The 14,552-nt window shown below is 38.9% G+C and overlaps 1 protein-coding gene across 2 annotated transcripts in view; it reads right to left on the bottom strand.

The window, feature by feature from the left end:
* The window catches only part of RNF13 (ring finger protein 13), a 24,780-nt gene extending 10,228 nt beyond the window's left edge, over positions 1–14,552 (bottom strand). The window contains exons 1-5 of one of the 2 annotated variants that reach the window (XM_068200120.1): positions 14,422–14,552; positions 10,937–11,064; positions 8,050–8,130; positions 3,734–3,859; positions 1,305–1,392 (exon numbers count right to left, since the gene is read on the bottom strand). In XM_068200120.1, coding sequence (XP_068056221.1) covers positions 1,305–1,392; positions 3,734–3,859; positions 8,050–8,130; positions 10,937–11,050 — 409 coding nt within the window. In that variant the 5' untranslated portion in view covers positions 11,051–11,064; positions 14,422–14,552. Of the gene's footprint in view, positions 1–1,304; positions 1,393–3,733; positions 3,860–8,049; positions 8,131–10,936; positions 11,065–14,390 lie in introns of both variants that reach the window. The other variant, XM_068200121.1, reaches the window with a different exon arrangement.

The following is a 14,552-nucleotide window of genomic DNA, read 5'->3' as shown; positions in this document are numbered from 1 at the left end:
ATAAACATACTGGAAACAACTGTGGCTAGATAAGGTCAAAAAGAAGAAAGAAGAAAATTAAGAAGTCCCACAGCTTTATTTCAGTCTCAAGAAACTGGATGAACTGTTGTCTTCTCTGTCTACCAGTGAAGGCAGTAATAAATGAAAACTTATCGAACAATAAATCACATATTCTAGAAAACCTTCTCCTCAGCTTCACTTTATATTGATTTTCTGCCTAATACTTCACAGTTACGGCTCAAAGCAACCTGAGTTTAGTCCATCTCAAAGCAGTCAGGTTCCCCAAGGCAAAAGCACATGTGGCTGAACGTCAGCTCACTCTATGAGGTCTGTGTTTGTTGTGGACTTGTTCTACGTTTTGGTTACTCAGTGAAACCTGAAAATAAGATTCACATGGGTTGAGAATTCATTAACCCCACTTTCACGTAACTGCCCAGGCTACTCAGCTCCCATGTAGTTTCTCAAAGTTCACTCCTAGCTTACTCAATGGCATTTCCACTGGAAAATAATTTATTTTCCTCTTATTTATTTTCTTGTTCCATATTGAACTGGTTGAAAACTGAACAAAATAAAGAAATGCCACAAAGAAAGCAGTAACAGCACTAGAAACACAAAGCCACACATACCACAGAACAAACCCAACATTCTGACTAGATTTCAAGATGTTCTGAACATATCCACTTCATGAAGGTTAAAATTGGAACAGCTAACATAAGAAACAAATAGTAAATGGTGCAATGGTCTCTAAATACTCTTTCCAACTGAAAATGAGTGCATGTGATATGCTAGAATCCATTTGTACAGAGGAACAGGAAGATGCACCCAACAGTGCAACAACAAACTAGAATGACTATCACAGATGAACTTCATGATCTAAAGTCTTTTCCAACCTAAAGGGTTCTATGATTCTAAATACTAAAATGTCATATTATAAAGTTTGATTTCCTTCCAAATGTGTGTTTTATACTTTTCCTATATTTCCACTTAACTAACAACACATCAGCTATTTTCCACAACAGTAATATAAATCTAGCCCAGAACACTTGAACTAAAATTTGAAGGAAAACCAAAAGAAACGTTCAGAGAACGCACAAGTCAATGTATTGGTTCTTATGCAAAAATCTCCTGTTATTAAATCTTAAAAGCAGGAGGATTTCTCTGGGTTTTTTGTTTGGTTTTTGTTTTTGTTTGTTTGTGGTGGTAGTTTTGTTGTTGAGGTTTCTGTGGTATTTTTGGTGGTGCTGCTGTTTCCAGTGGGTGAAATGATATTCAAACAGGAGAGAAGAAGTGATACCTGTACTTACTGTCGTTGGATCCCATGCTTATGAGGTCATCAGAATCAACATTGTGAACTATAGCTGCCTTGTATCCAGCTCTCTGGGCATTTAAGACCTGTAAGCCACACAAAATGCTTATTGGAAAGACTATTGCTTCCAAATACAGTAGCCTGACTGTGCTTTCTGAGATAAGGTTTTTTTTTTTTTTAGAAAGCCATTTTAATACTGTCTGCAGACAGACTATAGATATCAAAAATAGAATTAACTTTCTACAGGTAGTTAAAAATATTTGATTGTAATTGAAAATAAAGGCACTAACTCACTTTGGTAATCTAGGTATCACCACTTGAGAGTTCATCAAGTCATATGAGTAGTATCTTTTCTGTGCTTTAGAGATGTGGAATATCTCACCTGAAAGCCCAGGTATAAGAAGCTTTCTCATGGAAAAGTGCAAAATTATAACTATAGGTACAAAAACTATTAATAACCTGTGTACCAGTTACATTTCTAATATAGACTCACCTTTTCATCAATACAAGGAAAACCCAAGGTCCATGTAAATGGCATTTACTGCAGCAACTATTACCAACATAAACTTAGCTAATTAAAATTGTTCATCTTGGATATTGCTTTTACTGCATCCATCACAGCATAAAAATCTCCACACAAGCTGAAAAAAGCACTTAGAGCATCTTGAGAAACTTTTGGGTTTTATCCCAATAACACCAATACTCTTCCCATATTGCTAATGACTATTTCAAACAGCAGAACAATTGATATTGGAAGATGCAGAATGTAGACACCTTGAGAAATCCCAATATTAAAAAAAAAAAAAAGCAAATCCACTTAGAGATGTTAACATACATGAATGGTTGGGAATTTGGCCATCGTTGGGAATATTGCATCACCACAGAAAATATCCATAGTGCATGCATAAACAAATCAAGAAATAGCTATGTACCTGCACTTGTAACACTTGTAATTTTCAACATAAAACAGAAGTAGAGAGAGGACTTCTAATTTTTATTAAAATATGCATTCTGTCAGTCAAGTAGCTAATGGGTAATTTAACTCACATCTCAGCAGACACACCACTTTCTGGCAGAAACTTTAAGACAAAATGTTGTACTACACATGCAATTATATAATGCGATATTGCAAGGGTATTAACATACTAAAGACGTGGATTCACTGGGTGCAGGGTATGCAGATACTTCTGCTCACCTTGGAAATGCTGATCCACTTGCTACTTTGCTCTTTGTCTAAGAAGAAATGAGTGGGAACCCCTTTTTCTATTAGTATTATACAAAATACAAAACGTAACCAAAAATTTTTACGTACAGAGCTAATGCGACATAATCCTTAAAGGACTGACTATGGAAATCCCTCAACAGCAATGTAGGAATCTCTCATATTCAGACCCGTTCCTTTAACAATGTCTCCAGAAGCAATGCTGCCCCATCAGTGTAAGGACAACAATTAAGACAGACAAAGCAGACATTAAAAAAAAGGCCAGTAGCCATTTGCCCCCTTTCTTTTCCCACTGAGCCATATGCACACACAGTGGCAGGATTCCCAGGACAGACTATGTGCCATTCCCAAGTCTGATGTGAAGGAAGATTACATGCAGTGAACCTGCCTCTGCAGGTGGAATCTACAGTCTAGGTAGAATTTATATGGTTCAATCACCACATAACTGAACCTACCACACAGCAGCAAAAGCAAATACAGCTGAATCTCCTTTTAGATCATGAAACTCAACAATAAACTGAAGAGCCCTGTTTTCCTTAAGATATCCTTAGCTGCCTCATTGTATCAGGTTAATTTTCAAGAAAATCAGTCTAACACAAATCACTCTAATTTTGCATTTTTAAAATCATAGAACATTAAGGATTGGAAGGAATCTTAAAAATCAGGTGGCTGGACCATGTCCAGAGAAGAGAATAGAGCTGGGGAAGGGTCTAAAGCACAAGGAGTGGCTGAGGGAGCTTGGGGGCTCAGCCTGGAGAAAAAGAGGTTCACACGTGACCTTCTCACTCTCTACAACTCTGACAGAAGGGTTTAGCCAGGTGGGGTAGGGCTCTTGTCCCAGGCAACCATCAGTAAGACAAGGGGACATAGTCTTAAACTGTGCCAGGGAAGTTCAGGTTGGACATCAGGAAGAATTTCTTCACAGAAAGGGCGATGAAACAGTGGAGGTGGTAGAGTCTCCATCCCTGAAGGTGTTTAACAAAAGACTGGGCATGGCACTCGGTGCTCTGGTGTAGTTGACATAATGGTGTTTAGTCACAGGTAGGTCATTGGTTAGACTTGGTGAGTTCTGGTTTATCTGTCTGGAGACAATAAAATTCTCCCTCCACTTCATATCCGTATCTATTCCACTGTTAGCTACAGAAATTTTTCTGAAGCACCAATAAGCTCTTTGAAACAGGGGGTGGGGGGAAATCAAATCTTACCTTGATATCAAAGTTGCACTCCAGCCTTCGGATTAACACAATAAAAGCACCAGAGGAGTTGTCTCTCAGTGGAGGTGGGGCTATAGGCTCACATGCATTCTCTGGTTTGGAATTTATTAGAAATCCCTAGAAAACATGAGCAGAAAACCAAGTTTCATTTCCCTTTAACACAAGGGTGAGTAGTCAAGTATATGGAAAGAAAACTGCTCATTTTCATACAATGGCTAAAAAAATTATTATTATCAGCCCAGTTCTATATGATAGTAAGATTTCTGCTACTTCCCCGACTACATATTTTGATTCATCAGAATTTTTATGTCTCCAAAGAATTTGAAAGTTTAGAAGAAAATACAATTTTCCTAATCCCATCATACTCAGACTCTGCAGTGTAATTCAAGAAAAAAGAAGACTGCATATACTACATTAATGTAGTGTAACTATTCTTCTAGGACATATGGAAACTAATCAAGAAACCATACATACAACAGCCTAAGAAACACCAACACAAACTCAGCACTCGGCAATTAACAACAGAACACAAGCAAAGTTCCATCTATATGACCCCAGCACTGACCTAGCACACAAAACAGTTGTTTTGCTATGGTAAGCAAAGATCACTCGATAAGCTACAGCTGAAAGCTTCAAGAAGTAGGAAACTCTGGCAATATCAACTTTGAAGCAATCTTTGAGTTGTTTTTAGGTGGCTGAGATGGTGGCCTTCTGCCAGCAGTCTGCAGCCACTTACTATAGAATCTGACAGTTTTTTACAACTTGCATACTAATAAATCTTAATCACAAGCTCTGAAATAGTATACCATTTTCATCCTATTGTAACAAATATCATAGCATTTTTAAAAAGTAATTAAAATCTTAATGCAAAGAGAAAGTTTTAGTATAATATCCAGTTCAAAAACTCCATCATTTCTACACATGTGATGACATCTATTTTAATTAAGACACGGAGCTGTCTAACAGTTAAAAAGGTCAGAATCAAAGCTGCTTATATCTATTTCTGGTGTATTAAATTGGCTCACTACTTGGGTCACTTAATCACCCTCTGATTCCCAATATAGTCAGTAAACAACTACGCAGCTTTAACATACCTTCTCCCCAAAATAACAGCCACCGGGCATGGAAATTAAGCCTGCTTGAGGGGAATTGCAGAGAAATTCCTGAGTTACAGGAATTCTTGCAGTACTTTATTACCCTTTGGGATTAAAAGGGCAACATGGAATTAGAGAGTGATCCACCCTTTCACCTTATCACCAGCTTCTTTATTTTTTGTTTTTTATAGAGGTTACTCTCAACACTGCAACATTAGCAATGCTGCAGAGCCGGTTTTTTGGGGCCATACAAGCTTACAGACAGAAGAAACACAAAAACAAGTCCCTGCCCACATGGGCTATTCATGGCCTCCAGGGGGTGTATATTATACAAACTCCCCTTCTCCAGAATTTGGAAGGTGGTCTGCCTAAATTTTTGTATAAGAACTCTAAGCTGTAAAAGCATACACATCTCAGTCATAAACACTCATACACTGTTCAAAGGGGACAGCAAGACAAATCACTGCCATGTGACTGTGTCCATGTAGCCACTACCACAGCAAAAAAAAGTAAGGAAGCCTGAACTTCCCACAAGCCCTAAATTGCCTGGATGGCCAGACACAACCTCCTTTCTCATGGACAAGTGTTTCAATTGCCAGAGTGGAACAGAAAATACATTTTATCCAAAATGAACAAACTTACTGATGCTGACTTGTACAAACATGACTCTAAAGGAAACAAACGGCTCCTGTCCCTGAAGAGCACCTCAGATCAGGCAGCCAGAGAGAGGGAGCCTGCCCCTTGATGCTGAACTCTGCACAGAACACCAAAATGCATAATCTCAGCAACAAACTACCTCAGAGAATGTGAGGACTAGAACTGAACTAGATATTCATCTGGCTTTTAAGTACTTTTCTAAGCAACAGGACTATGACACCAGTTCACAGCATTAACATCACCATAGGAAATTTATTTTTAAATAATTTAGTTTCTACCTCCTCTATCTTATATTACAGAGATAAAAGTTATAAATAAACGCCTTCACAACAGTTACAACTGTCACCAGTATGTCTGGACAACTACTATCTCAGCAGAAGCCAGAAAAGAGCAGAAGGTGCCTTATTATTGCTGTCTAAGGAAGATGCACTTATTTAAACCTCTCACAGTTCCTTCCCATTTTACTTTCAACTTAATCTCTCTTCTGTTAATTTCACTCAGTTCACCTACACATCTTCCTGTGTTTCAAGTGAGTGTACTGACCACACTAAAGACATGAAAAGTAGTAGTACATCCTGCTGTACAAAACATTCCTGCTGCTGTATTTCAGAAGACATCAAGTTTTCAGAATTTCTAATCCAATGCAAAATAATGATAAAGCCTTAACCTGCACTCCCATGGCCATATCCATTTTGGACAGTTTTTGCATATTCATCATTTTGCATGAATTCAATACAGTTTTTCCCTTTCCAGTTCCTCTAACATTTGCCAATCTTTACATCTTACTTCTGTCTTCTCTAATACTAGGTGACTTTTACGACTGCATATGGTATAATATTTATACGTTTTTCCATGTCAATGAAAACATGATTAAGAAAATTAAAAAAAAAAAAAAGCCACCTGCATATTTTCTACTAATTCAATAGATCAGCACTTCTTAGTACCTCCTCTTGATATTATTATAACCAGTTTTCAAGTCACAGCCCAGCATCCTTACCCAAACATGATGCTATTTCAAGAAGTAAGACACTAACAGATAAGTAACAAAAACATGTGTGTGTATCTGCATTTTCCCACTTATTGATACAGAATAAAATAAAAGAGCATGAGTGTAACCCACGCCTTAAGGGGCACTGGGACAATGCGGGGATCTTCTCACCTGCTACGGGGTGTGGAATGCAATTGAAATGAAACCATGTAAGGAGAGGGCACAGGATCAATCACAATCCCTGCCCTGGACTCCAGCGCTGGGCACAGCACACAGCCACCACAGCAGAGCTGCAGCCCCTGCCCCTGAGCTTCTCCCTTCGGTTGCTTGAGCAACGCAACAAGCGTAGCAAACAGACAGCAGTTGTAACTTCCAAAAAAACTGACAGAATAATTATTGGTCCACACGCAAGGAAATAGCCGCTCTTGCCATGCCACCCTTCACAGTGTGAAAGGGCTTCCCAATGCAGGACTGTAGGGAGACCATGAATCTTCCAAATAGGTTTTTCAAAAAATTGTACCAGCACAAAATTAAGTCTGTCTTCTGCTGATTCCAGTGCAAGGTAACTGACAACATGTATTAGTATTGCCATCAAAACACAGAAAACAGTGGTCTAGCAAACTCTTAGATTTCCAGTCTTTACCTGTTTTTTAATTTATTTGATAAAAATTTCAGCAAAGTCTCCTTAAGTAGACAAAAATTACCAAAAGTCTCTTCTTAGGAGAAGAATCTGCCTTTTCACAGGCAACCTCAGAACCTTTGCACATTTGTTTTGTTTGAGCAGTTGATTAACAATTTCTGTCTTTATTTTTCCTTGGCACTACATTCCTTCAATTTTTATCTTTTTTAGCTTACAGAGGAAATGCTCAGCAGATACAGGTCTCTTTAAATATATTCAACATTCAAATTCAATCTACACTTCCCAATCAAATCTGTCATTATCTCGCACCCTCTGTGCCACACACTGAGTGCCAAAAAGGATTGTGGGGGTGTTACCCCACCCAGCCCTCAAGCCCTGCACAGCTGCTCACTCACTCCCCCACCCGCAGGATCAGGGAGGGAATTGGAAGGGTAGAAGCTAAAGAACTTATGGGTTGAGATAGAGACAGGGTAATAAGAAAAGCAAAAGCCACACACACAAGCCAAGGACAATAAAGAATTAATTCACTTCCTCCATAGGCAGGCAGGTGCTGCAGGGCCCCATCACACACAACAGTGACTTGGGAAGACAAACACCATACTCAAAAGTCCTTTCTCTTCCCTCCCCCCACTTCACATACTGAGCATGATGTCATACGGTCTGGAATACCCCTTTGACCATTTTGGCTCCTCTGTCCTGGCTGTGTCTTCTCCCAGCCTGCCATGCACTCCCAACTTCCTCACCAGCGTGGCAGTAGGAAGAAGCAAAAAGGCCTTGGCTATGCTGGCACTGCCCAGCCATAACAAAATCACGTCTGTATAATCAACCCTGTGTTCAGCACAAATCCACAACACTGCTCCATACCAGACACTGGAAGAAAATAAACTCTAGCCCAGCTTAAACCAGCACTGTTTTTTTTTTTTTTTACCTTCAAGCCTTCTGCTGGCAGTCTGTAGCCAAATCTAGCAGGTAGATCATCAAATGTCCGGGTTCCATTTTCAAGGTTATACTAAGAGAAATACATTTTAAAAAAAGTTAGGTTTGCAACCAGACAGAAATAGTTAACGAGTATAAACAAAACCAGACATCACTGTATATTTTTTTGATTAAAATATTTATCAGACATAGGACATCTTGTGACCATGTCAATGAAATCACAAAACTGCTTATTCCACCTGTCTTCTACTCACATGTTAACATCATTCTTTTCTTATCTAGCTGTCAAAACAAGAAAGTAAGTAACAGATATTTTGTTGAACTATTTATATGGTAAATCTTTATTTCTACTGTCTAAAATTCAAACACTATCATATGTGCACAACAGAAACTACAAACAAACCAAACAAGCACAAATCTGAAGAGCTGGGACATTTGGATGTGGAGTTTTCTTTGGATGGTAGTGGTGGGTGTTTTGTCCTGAACTCATTCGTGTACAGGGAAAGAAAGCTTTTAAGAGTTGTTTTACTCTAGACAAAGAATAGCCTCCATATGTCATCCCTTCCCATTTCTCTACTATACATTCAGATTAGTAGCTGAAAAGCATCTCTCCAGTTTTGTTTTATAATAACTATAAGCTTTAATTCTAAGACACAGGAATACTGTAAAAGATCCTAAATATGTGCATACTTTATTTCCCCTTTCTTTGTTCATCTTCTCTGGCTGTATAACATGCCTGACCAACACAGAATTCAAACAGAAGAAAGTGCTGTGTATATATGGCACATTTTTTAATTTAAAAGTTTCCTGCAAAAGTTGTGAACTCCACAGTTAACAGATTTGAACATGCATCGGTTGTTTTATTAAACGGTTTAGTGAGTCAGAAATATTTGTCTATTCATATCATCCAACTGTCACACAGAACAGCCATGCAAGGATTGTGCTTGCTTCAGAGGGATGTTTCCTAACAGCCAGGCTTGGACAGGGGAGCTCAAACTACAGTTCAGAGAAAAACACTGCCATGATTTATCGGATGTCTTCCAAAGGAGCAATGTTTGGAAAGAGCTTTCTTCCCACAGACTTTGAGGGGAAAGAGGTAGAAATGGAGCCAGATTTCCAGGAAGCTCCTTTATTCTGTGTAACCAATGTGCCCCACACAATCTGTCCTACAGACCTTCCATGAGAGAGAGCACTAGTGCACCACCTTCCATCCACCTTCTCCACAACGTCCTGAGTTCAGGCTACTGTCAGTTTGCCCTCGAATCACTTGACAAGCCCCAGCTTAAGCCAGGAGTTCGACACAAGCCTATTTCTTTTTACCCCTTTTTTTAAAAAAGAACCAATCCTGTCTCACATGCACATAACAGCACTTTACACAAACATGATCCTTTGAGGCTGCAACTATATGAGAATACAGAAGCATAAAACCACTCCTAAATTTAAAGGGTTCTTTCCTTGGTAGGAACCCAAAACTTTGACCAGAGTTTTGCTAACAAATGGTTAATCATTAAATAGTAAAATCTCTCAAGACTGTAAGTGATCTGTACACCAGCAATTCCACGTGACACAATGCAAACACTCCCTCTTTTGAGCATCTTTTAAGCATTCCACTGGCTCCTTTGTATGGCAGTTTAGTATCTAGTTCATCTCTTAATTTCTTACTTCAAGATATTCTCAGAATAAATCTGCAACTTCCAAATATCCAAGAATAAAAGACGCTTCATTTTTATACGGTATTGTTTTAGACTACTACACACAAAGCTTAAATAGAAAAAAAAACCAAACTAAATTTCCAAAGTGCCCTATTTTTCTTTTTTGAGGTTGGGGTGGGTTGTTTGTTTTGTTTTAAGTAACTTTTCTAAGAGAGGAAGAAGCAAGAATGAGTTAGGTTTTTATGAAAAGAGGAAGCTCATGCTTGGTGACAGAAAAAAGAGGGGAAAGGGAAATTGTGTTTACAGTAAAAAGTTTAAAATTTCACAATAAAATGGCGATGTCAGTGCCATAATAAAGCAATTATCTACCTGCATCGTTTCTTTATATTTTTTTCCTCAAAAAGTGTTTATAGACTAGTAACAATCTGAAAGTCCAAATACCATACTTTAGCATTCATCAACCACACTTTACCACAAACTTTAAAGAATTATTTTAAAATTTGTCTCCAAGAGTTTGTCACTCTGTTCTCCAAAACTGATATGACATTAACAACTCTCCTCAATATTACTGGAACAAGCAAGAGGCTACAGTAATTAGGTTTAATTATCTCAGTAGCTTAAACTCGACCCTACAAAGACATTTTTAATTTCCTCCTTAAAATGCCACAATATATCAAAGTGGTAATAAACAGCACAGCAACAGCTTTTACCATTGATCTATGTTCATTATACTGTTTATTATTTTCCTTAATGACAATATATATTTTCAGCTATTTAGAAATTGTATCTAGGTGTAAGATATACAAAGCCCCTTACTGACAAGGCCTCCAGCCCACACAAATAAATTATACTACCCACAGAAGATTATTTAAATCCAGTAGCCCTACAAAACAGCACCTATCACCAAAAATTAAACTGCTGTCTAAACTAAAGAATGGAATTCACAGGGTTATAACATGCTCCAGGACATCTGGTCAGAGTGGAACTTTGTATATGACTAAGGGAATTAGGTGCTTTCACTGTCATGGTACCTGAGCACCTACCATCTGTAAACTCATTTGAAAATGTACAATTTATTGTTTATTGAAGTAAACTGTTAAGGCAGATCTGTTCCAAGCAATCTGCTATACTATTTATTGTATTAACTGATTCATTAACAGAATAGTTGAAGAGATTATTCAATTTCATAGATATTTAATCCATGCAGAAAAATGTTATTATACTTACTGCTAAAATATCTGCCTCCACAGGTAAAAGATTCAGGAAAGCAAACAACTGCACAGTCACAATAGTGTATATCTGAGTGGCAGACAACATCAGCATTCCTATTGACAACAGCATATTTTATTCAATACCTGCAAGAAAAGAATCAGAGTCAAGGCACATAGCAAATACTTTCCTGTGTCATTTTACAGAACTCTTGGTCACTTAAAACTTTTCTGCTATGGAAGTATGCAAAATGTTACTCAATGTATACCTCTGAGAAACAAGTAATCTTAAAGTTATATGATTATTCTAGAAGTTATATGATTATTTTAGAAGTTCCTTTTGCTAGAAGCATGTCCCTCCATGGGAGCGACAGCACATATAAACTACAAAAACTGTACGAGCAAGACTTCAAAAGGCTTTAGGCACCACAAAGCAATGCAAGGGGTACAAAGGGAGGATCACTCACATTACATTAGTCCTCCTTAGACACTTAATTTTAAACTTCCCTTCTTGTAGCACAAATCCAAATCAGCAAAATTCCTGATGTACATCGAATAATTCCACTAAAAGTACGAATTCCAAAAATACACTTGCAAAAGCAATGCGATACCAACTTGAAGGAATTCAGATTTCTCTCAGGCTTAGCTACAACATGACTGTGGGCAAGCAACCTCTTAAGAACACAGAAAGCACAAAGTATCTTATTCCCTTTATAAAAGCTCATACCTAAACAAATGATCAAGTTAGAAAACCCAACATTCAGAACTTAAATATAAATGATCCAGTACACCTCAAACTCATGAGTACAAAACAAGCACCAATGAAGTGTTACATTCAGCAGGAAGTGTAACCACTTTCACTCCTGAACATAAGAGAATTGTATGGTCCACACATGTCTAAATCTCTCTAGAGATTCTTCCAGCCTCAAAGTAAGAAATTACATAAAATAGTCACAACACAAAACAATGGGTCCATTTCTGGGTCCAATATAGCTATAAGAATTAAACTAATTAACAGACAAGTTCCAAAAGTGGACAGTATGCACTTAATGTAATTATTCAAACATCTGGCTCTCTTCTAACTTCTTTTACTGGAGTAAATAAAAGTACTTCACAAAAACACTCTAATTAGGTCACCCAAAATGTTAGTTGAAACAATTTTTTGTCAAAAACCTCCAAACTGTGGCTTCTTATACAAATGGTCTCATGTGAATTCCTTTTCATTTGACTGTAGATAGTTCTTCTGAAAACTGTTTGACTTAAACTAAGAAATCACAGCCAACACTACTACTTTCTTTTTCAGAATCAAGAAAAACCTAAGAACTCCTGTCCTTCTGACCCATCCTTCATGGGTTTTTCAAGCAAAAAGCATTGTCCCATGATGTGAGGTACACAACATTAATTAAATCCAATACCTGAGAGATAGACTTGATTTAAGCTAACATGAAGATAATTAGAATTTATTATTAGCATTTGGAGGAAACAGCTGATACTGATACATTCAACTGTAGTACTGAAAGTTTTGTCACTCTGTTCTCCAAAACTGTTATGACATTAACAACTCTTAATGTTGTTAATTAACAACATGATTCCAACTTGTCAGAGTCAGACATATAATGCTTTATGAAATTTTCAACTGGTTCACAGAAATGAAGTTACACTCACTGGAAAGAAACACTAGTGAGTTACAAAATTAATGAACTTTTATTACTAAATTAAGATTTATCACCTTCTCTCATCAGCCTGCCCTAAAAAAGACGACATCAGTGAAACTGGAAGGATAAAAGAACCATTGTTTCAAAAATACAGCCATTTTTACTATGACAGAAACAACAATACACTTGAAGCTACCAGAGCACTTTAACCAACACAGTAAATCCAGCACAGAGAAAAGCACTACAAGAGTATTAGGCAAGGTTAGAAAACACAAGAATTAAAGTGGTCCTTGCAAACAAAATGCACATACAGTGTACTCTTCCCCTTCAAAGTTACATGCACACAAATTCTTCTGTGCTCAGGATCTGATGCCTCAAATTCAAGCCAAAAAGCCTTACAATTCCTGAAATTCCATGGCTCTTTGGAAAGCATGGCCCTCTCAGCAGAAGGAGGCAGCTCAGAGCACACAGAAATGCAGATGTGTGGAAAAGGGCTATACTGTAAACCAATCAAAACAAGTTAAACATGACTCTGCAGTAAGCTTCCACACTTTTACACCTGATTTACCAGTATGTATAGAAAAAGTTGCCCTTAAATAACTTTGAGTATTTATTCCACTCTCCCTGCTAGAACGCACAAACCGAACTGTGCCTCAGGTGCAGCATCCCTCTGTCACGGTCTGAAATGAAGAGGGGAAAATGTGGGGTGTGCCAGAGCAGCATAGCTATGAGCAGCAAAACACCCCTGGAGTAAAGACTAAGCACATATAAGATAGAGGTCACAAAGGCCTTACACAATTTGAGACATAGACAAGACCTTTAACAGCTTTTGGCAAATATGCACAGATTAGGCTTCACAAACTACACCTGAATACGAAATTTTCAGATATTTGTATCTCAATCAGCTCAAAATGTGTTTCAGAGCATAATACAACACAAAGCAATTCCATGTTCACGTGGTTATGTTTACATTTTAACTCTTTCAATAAAACAACTTTTCCCTCCCACTTCTGAAAAAAAAATTACTTGTACATCTGCATGAAACAAATCTAAATTCTATTATTTTAAAGCCAAATGTGCTTGTAAATCTTACAGCAATCACAAAAAAACCCGTATGAATATACAGAAACTTTGTGACGAATTCCAAATATTTTGGAAGACTGGACTGCACAATCCAAAATTTCATAAGCAGAGGATGAACAAAAACTAGACAGCTAATAACAGTAATTCTCATTCACATCTTCTAATCTCCCCATATCTGAATTCTTGCATTTTGATGCCATCGTATCATTACTGACACAAATCTCCATCTCAGACCTATCATAAAACTGGACACTGATGCACGCGAAGATCAGCATTCACACCTGTTAAGACGCAGGAACAATTCTTCTATTAATTTTAACGTTTTTACCAAGAACTTGGCTTTCAGCCAGTCAGACTTCACACTATTCCTCATCCTGCAAACCCAACCAGCACCTCCAGTCAGCCTCAAGAATCACACACCCGGCAGCGACGAAACGCGCGACCCGGGGTCGAGCTTCCACCGGGCCAACCGCGACGCTCGGGGAGCCCTCCAGAGGCCTCCGCTCCGCTTTACTCATCTCCCTCCCGTGGTTCCTGGCAGTCCTGGGACCGCGGCCGCTCCAGCCGGGCTCAGCCCCGGCTGGGCCTAAGCCACCCACGGAACCGGGCCCCGCCTCGCCACTCCAAAGGTGAAGGCGAATAAGCACTGCGCAATGGCGCACCAGTCCCGTAAGCGCTCAGCCGCCGCACGGCCGGAGCGCCCAGGGAGCCTAGCGGCCGCGCCCCAGTGCTCACCTGCGGCCCGGGGGACCCGCCCCGCGCTCACCTGCGGCCCGCGGTCCCCGGGCGGCCTAGGCCGACGCCATGGCGCGTTCCGTGCGATCGGCGCCCGCGCCGGAAGTCCCGCCTGTCGCCGGGCGGTCGCGGGCGGTGGCCCGGGATAGCCCATTGGTCAAA

Source organism: Anomalospiza imberbis, chromosome 10, assembly GCF_031753505.1.
Source record: "Anomalospiza imberbis isolate Cuckoo-Finch-1a 21T00152 chromosome 10, ASM3175350v1, whole genome shotgun sequence".
In the NCBI taxonomy this organism is placed as follows: domain Eukaryota; kingdom Metazoa; phylum Chordata; class Aves; order Passeriformes; family Viduidae; genus Anomalospiza; species Anomalospiza imberbis.
The sequence above is the reverse complement of the archived record's forward strand: the minus strand, read 5'-3'. Positions and strand labels throughout refer to the sequence as shown.